Below are 6,283 nucleotides of genomic sequence, written 5' to 3'. Positions count from 1 at the left end.
TCAAGGCTCAAACAACGGCATCGTGTTTCCTTTTAGTCGAAGTAGAAAACAAACACGAAGAGGAAACAACCCATTTTGGGCTAAGCGGCTTGGGGCCCCGGTTGATACTGGTGGCCGTTGATTAATTTCCGCTTCACCACCACAAATGACGCTCGATGAGCTGAATGAAAAGCGAAGCGAATCATACAAGCCTTTCCTTCTACTACAATTGATGTTGTGATTGCGTACGTGTGCACTCCACACAATTGCGTGTTATCGTTTTTTCTGTTTCTTTTCAGTTTCCTTCTGCTGCACCTTTCAAGGAGAGAAGAAACATGGGGAGTCGAAACGTGGGCATGGAGACCAATTCAAAGACAATAAAAGTAATAATTGTTCATCGCTTGGCCCAGTCCATATGAGAATGTTGGGGCTTCAGCTACGACGCTCACAAGTCAAGCATCAGACAGCACGCCTCGATTGGCTGATTAAGTTGGTAGTAGGACAAAATAAATCAACTATACACTGTAACATCACGTTAGCCAAAATACTGGTTTTCGAACGCTAACAACAACAGCATATGATAGAATGATTGTAAACTGAAAAGGGGAAAAAATTAAATAAATAAACAACTGTCACGGTATGTTACAAATCTAAATCATATACATGAGTGACCAGCTGTGTCCGCTTCTGTATCCTTTCTTATTGACTGCGTACCTGTTCTCTTCTTTTCTTTGTGTGTGTACATTCACATAACGGATCGATGATTCTCATTAATTTGGGCGCGGTTCCCTAGAGAGCAATGTGCTTGATTAGTAGTCCCACAGGCATTCGAGGTCGACAGGTCTACCTGAAGCTGAAGGTGCGGCATCTGGATCGTTATGTAATCTGCTACTGCTGCCCAGCTGAATATTCCTGGAGACAACCGAGGAGATCTCGGGGGTGACGTCTGCACTCAAGCCCGTGTCCTGCGATGCTGTGATCATGGATTGATTGGAGAAACGGCCGTACGTTGCTTCTCGCTGAGGGGACTCTCCCTGCCGCTCGTCTTTGCACTGCCTTGTCATTAAATTCTGCCGATTGGCGACTTCCATGGTCCTAATTAACGTCTCATGATCAGATGAGCCCAGGTCGTAGTATGGAAAGAGCGTTCCAACTGCTACTTCTAAACTGTTCCTTGTTTGATGATTGAACTTTGCCAAGCCTTGAGCGTTAATGAAAAGTGGATTCTGAGGTTGGGCGGATGCCTGGGGAGTAGGGGAGAATGTGGAGCCCGCAGCGGCCATGTAAGGGTTGGCTTGATTCAGATGAGGGTAGCTCTCAAGAACTTTTTGACTAATGCCTGGTCCATCCAAGCATGTAGTGAAGAAGCGGGGCATATGCAATAAAGGGTCAGAGGCTCGCAAAGTCTTAAAATCATCATCTGTGTCGGCAACGGGCGAGACAACGGGGAAACAAGGGGAGTCCAGCAACGGAGGCAAGGAGCAAGAGTCCAATTCATCGCCAAAGGAATTCAATCTCAGCAACTGATCGGATCCTGCTGCACCTCTTTTAATCCCGCTGTTTTTATGAAAAATCCTGCAAACAACCCATTCGTCCTGCACCGCAGCGAAGCGCTTGATCAGTACCAATAGGTTAATCTGGACGGAAGAAAAAAAAAGGGAGAGAGAGAGGAACCTTGGATGTTTTAGGGAGATTGTAGTAGGAGAATTTTCCCTCTAGCCGATATTCATGCATCACCCAACTGGTCTTCTCTCCTTTGGGAGCTCTCCCTCTGTAGAAAACTAAAGTCTTTTTCATTCCTACCAGTGTGTTTCTCCCTCTGTACACCTCCTTATCCTTGCCCGTGGCCTTCCAGTATCCTGCCTCCGTGGCTCTATTTGTCCGCATGCCCGTTGGGTATTTCCTGTCTCTCATGCAGAAGAAATACCATTCCTTTTCTCCCATCTTGGCCTTCCCTGTGCACAGTACGAACCAACAGCTTAACTGTTAAAATCATCCCCAACCTATCAGCGAGAAAGATGACAACAACAGAAACATATGTAAACTAAGGGACATAGGACAACTAACGAAATTAGTTTAATGTTCTTTTGCACATAAAAGATTAGACCAAGGAAATTAAGCAACAATCAGGAGGAGGTACAAGGAGTACTCACGTGGAAGCTCCCATGGTTCGCACTTGTTCAAATCAACTTCTGCAATGGCTCCTGCCTGGAACCCCGGATCGACGACCTTCGGGGAAAGGTAATGGGTCACAAGTTCTTCGTCCGTAGGATGGAACCGAAAGCCAGGCGGCAAACCTTGGAGGTCATCTCCGGCACTGCTATGAAAATTAGATGTCCCAGCGGCGTCCATCTTCAGATACTACCCACCTTACCGGAGAACTTCTTCCGACCGGACTGCAAATGCAAGGCGGCCGGCAGGGGGATTGCAGGTCACTCTCTCCCTCTCTCTTGAATTATCTGGAGGAAAAGAGAAAGAGGAAGAGGATGGGTTGCAGGATGAAGGTCGGCTCTTATTTTTTCTTTTCACCTCCCCCCTGTCTCCCTCAAGCCACCAATTCCAAGGAAGCAATTTAAGAAAGAAACTCTTGGGGCAGGAAACTGAAATTTATAAGGGGAGGATTAGGAAGAGAAGGAGGTTTTTTCTTTGGGAAGAGGGGCGGATCCGTGCTTGACAAGGCACTTCCTGACGAAGCTGAGAAGAATTCACTAGTTTTGTTTTTTTAATTAGTTGTCGCTTTTGTTTGTCACGAAATTTGGCTTGATCTGCTTTGTTTTCCTTCTATGCGACTCCTCTATCCATCTAACCCAGTTGAAATCGCTCCAAAATGGTACTTTCTTGACATTGTGACAGAGAAAAAGATGAGAGAGATTAAACCCCGTACCTAACGGTGCTACCAGCTTGCAGCTTGAGGGGTTCAAGATTCAACGCTAGGTTACTGCTGCATGAGAGGCGTGTGCATGCCTAACCGTTTGTAAGCAGCAAACTTTGACGGTTGAGTAAAACCACCGACTTCATGCTCTCACATGTGAAACTACACGTCACCTTTTGCCTGCGTGCCTGCCTCCCTCCCTCCTCCTACATTTGACTTGAAAAAATCAAACCAATCTAAAATACCTGCTTCTCCGTCTTTTCCTGCACGGTCGTATGTGCTGTATACGTATGTATATAAAAAAAAATGAATGGTGATCATTCCGGTGATCAAGTGTTACCTAGTTTGCTCATGACGGTGTTGTCTATAATCTATCGTAATGAATGGTTGAAAAAAAAAATGATAGATATTATCGACATTTAGTACTAGTTCACACGTGTTTTTCTTTTTAAGATTTGAGCCTTCTCTGGGCTTATTAAAAACAAGCTACATGTAGAAGCGTATGATTCTGGATATGCAATTTCCTGAGTTTGAAAGGCTGAGATCCCAACCGAAAACATATGGGGATCTATATATTACTTTACTTGCAGGATATAAAATTAGGAGGGCAGCAATAAATTTTCTCACTTAAACATCTGTACACAAGCAAACGTGCTTATAGCAGCCCGTTAGCTGATTTTTCGGATTCTAATGACTCTGAATTAGCGAGTCAAGATGAAAGAGACTACTGTTTATGCTTGATTGAATTAGGTAATTACTTGTTGATCTAGAACCTTTGGGCTTATTCAAGTACTGAGCCCGACTCAAAAAGCGACTATTCCCTTGTTTTCAAGGTGTGGGAGGGGCTCATATCAATAGGACGTGTTTGGTCGAGCTGCCACTTTTGGTTCTCTTTAGAAAGTATTAAAAAGGGATCTAAAGGGGAATCTTTACAGGAGGCGGCCACTGTTTGAACAGGGCTCCGGCCGTCATCGTTCGGTAAAGGGCGGTTAATCATTTTGACTGTTCCTGTGTTTCTACGGTCTCTCTCTCCCTCTCTACGTTCAAGGTTTTGAAAACCTTCTGACAGGCTGAAACATCTGTTCTGTAGGCCGCCCATTGGCTGGTGCTGGGAAGGGAGGAAGATTATGGGCGTCGGCTGAAAAGGCCTGATCCTGACGTGTGATCCAGCTGTCTCTCGCAGGGAAGGAGGGAAGATTGTTGACAACTTATGATTGATGCCCATCTCCCTTTCGTATGTCAACGCCCTCCTAATAGTAAAGGAAAAAGTTAAGAATAAGAGATCGATTCTTAAGCTTATTGCAAATAGAACTTCTAAAGCTTTACTCATTGCATTAAATAATATTATGTTTGTCAACTGACCAATTACAAAACAAATCTGACACAGAACTTTTGTGTTGCTTTTGCACACTGTCTCTTCATTGTATGCTTCCCAAGCCCCCCTTAGAGAATCCTGACGGGAGAACGCTCGGGATAGAAGATAGAATCAAACTGACATAATCAGCCGGCGAGTTAGTGAGTCCAATATTCTAAACATAGACTTAATTGAAACCAGACACGAAAATCTCTAGTCGTAAATACAACAACCTAAGCATTCAAAAAATGTAAGATATATTATGCTTATAGAAGAAAATTTAAAATTTGAACTTTATGCTTAAGTCACACCCGAGGGCTCCATTTGAATTCATATTGTCGGTTAAAGGTAATGAGTTATCCTTAACATGCCCCTTCAATCTGAGCATGGTGTCAACCATGCACAGATTGGTTTGAAATTGTTCAAATGTCAATGCACCCAATGGTTTGGTCACCTTATCTACCACTCGTTCATTTGTTCTTATGAATTGCACTTGAATTTGAACATCTGTTTACATGATCACAAAGAAAGTGAAAATCCATTTCAATGTGTGAAAATCCATTTCAATGTGTTTGATCCATGCACGGAAGACCACATTTGTTGGTAGGATCTAACCCGACGTCGACCAACTCCACGCCGACGGTCGTGTCTACCCCCAAGAACACCCTTGACACAGCCTAATCATTTCCTTGATTTCTTCCAATTCGTTTAGTTTAGAAAGCTGCTTTTTATAGTCGCTCATCTCATGACGGATCCTGAGGACCTCGTTCTCAATGTGGACCATCCGTTCTATTGCGTGGGCCTCTATTTCTGCCGAGGGTTGTTCCTCGGGCGCAGACGTGTCCCCTTCCTCAATCTCAGGGGAATCAATCACAAGGTTTTGCTTCTTCTTGCCCATTGTTGAAGCGGGCAGCAACTCACTACTTAAATCTCGAAGACCAACTGCTGGAAAACCGACTCAAACTCTGCTCAAAGCTGAAAACTCAAAACTGAAAACTGCTCTACTACTGCCCTGTGGTGTCACCGAAGATAGGTGTCTCCTCCCAAAAGCGCACAGAACTCCTCTGACTGCGTCCAAGGCGGCTCTGATACCAAATAGAAAATGAAACTGGAATCATTGCAGGTTCAATTGTTTTTGTAGCTGTTGTAAGTTTATTTCCTTTCTTGAGATACCCGTTTCAAATATTTTTGGTATCTCTTTGTTATTGCCTTATCTCCTCAAGGCAGGTGTATTGTGCTCTTAAGCACATCTTTGTTGAATGTTGAAGCGTAAATGAGAACATTAGAGGAGCTATGAGTTCTTTCTCTCATAGATGTAGGCTATTAGACCGAACCACATAATTACGGCCTGTTTGGTTGGAGGGAAAAGGAGGGATTGAGCAATCCCTCCTTTGTTTGGTTGACTAATTAGAAAGGAGGGAAAGAGAGAAAGTTTGTTTGGCAGCGAGGGGAGGAAAATGAAGGAGAGTATAGTTTAAATCCAATCCCTCCAAAATTGGAGGGATTGGAAAGGAAAGGAAAAGAAGGGAAGAGCAAGAGTCTTTTTCTGCCGACAATACCTCTTCCTTCCACCCACGTTCTTTTCTTCAACAAGCAAGGGAGCACGAACTGTTGAGGCCTCCTTCCCTGCGTGAGAAATAGGGCACACCCTGCCTCACATCCTGTTGCGACACCCTGTTCCAGCACCTTGTCCACCCATCGCCCGCTGCATCTCTCTCTCTTCTTCTTCTTTTTCTTCTTATTTTTATTTGTCGATGTCAACTGGAATGACCCTATACCAAGACGGCACATACCTGAACAAGATCAGTCTCATTGTGAGTTGCTATATTCATTTTTGAAGCAAGCCTCTATGACAGATCAAGAAGCTCCTTGTCATTCACTTAGTCAACAAGTCCACCTTCAGGTTCTAAAGGAATAGATACCGAAATAACCAATCTTTTATGCAACTCAGTCGTAATAGATGCATCATCTTCCTATAGCAGATGGTGACGCAATATCAGCTATTAGAAACACTTGATCAAAGGTAGAAACCTCAAGAACAGAGAAACTTTAATGCTAGTGCTAATAGTATTCAAAAG

At 43.9% G+C, this 6,283-nt stretch overlaps 1 protein-coding gene across 1 annotated transcript; it reads right to left on the bottom strand.

The window, feature by feature from the left end:
• Positions 1-234: 234 nt before the first annotated feature.
• On the bottom strand, positions 235-2,610 carry LOC116259966 (NAC domain-containing protein 100-like). The gene is made up of 3 exons (XM_031638006.2): positions 2,133-2,610; positions 1,654-1,934; positions 235-1,574 (listed from the first exon to the last, which is right to left on the bottom strand). Exons 1-3 carry the CDS (start codon positions 2,329-2,331, stop codon positions 789-791), a joined length of 1,266 nt encoding a protein of 421 aa, XP_031493866.1. The 5' UTR covers positions 2,332-2,610; the 3' UTR covers positions 235-788.
• Between the last annotated feature and the right edge of the window lie 3,673 nt (positions 2,611-6,283).

The sequence above is a fragment of the Nymphaea colorata genome, chromosome 9 (genome assembly GCF_008831285.2).
Source record: "Nymphaea colorata isolate Beijing-Zhang1983 chromosome 9, ASM883128v2, whole genome shotgun sequence".
NCBI classification, from domain to species: Eukaryota; Viridiplantae; Streptophyta; class Magnoliopsida; order Nymphaeales; family Nymphaeaceae; genus Nymphaea; species Nymphaea colorata.
Note: the sequence above shows the minus strand (reverse complement) of the source record. Positions and strands in the feature narration are given on the sequence as shown.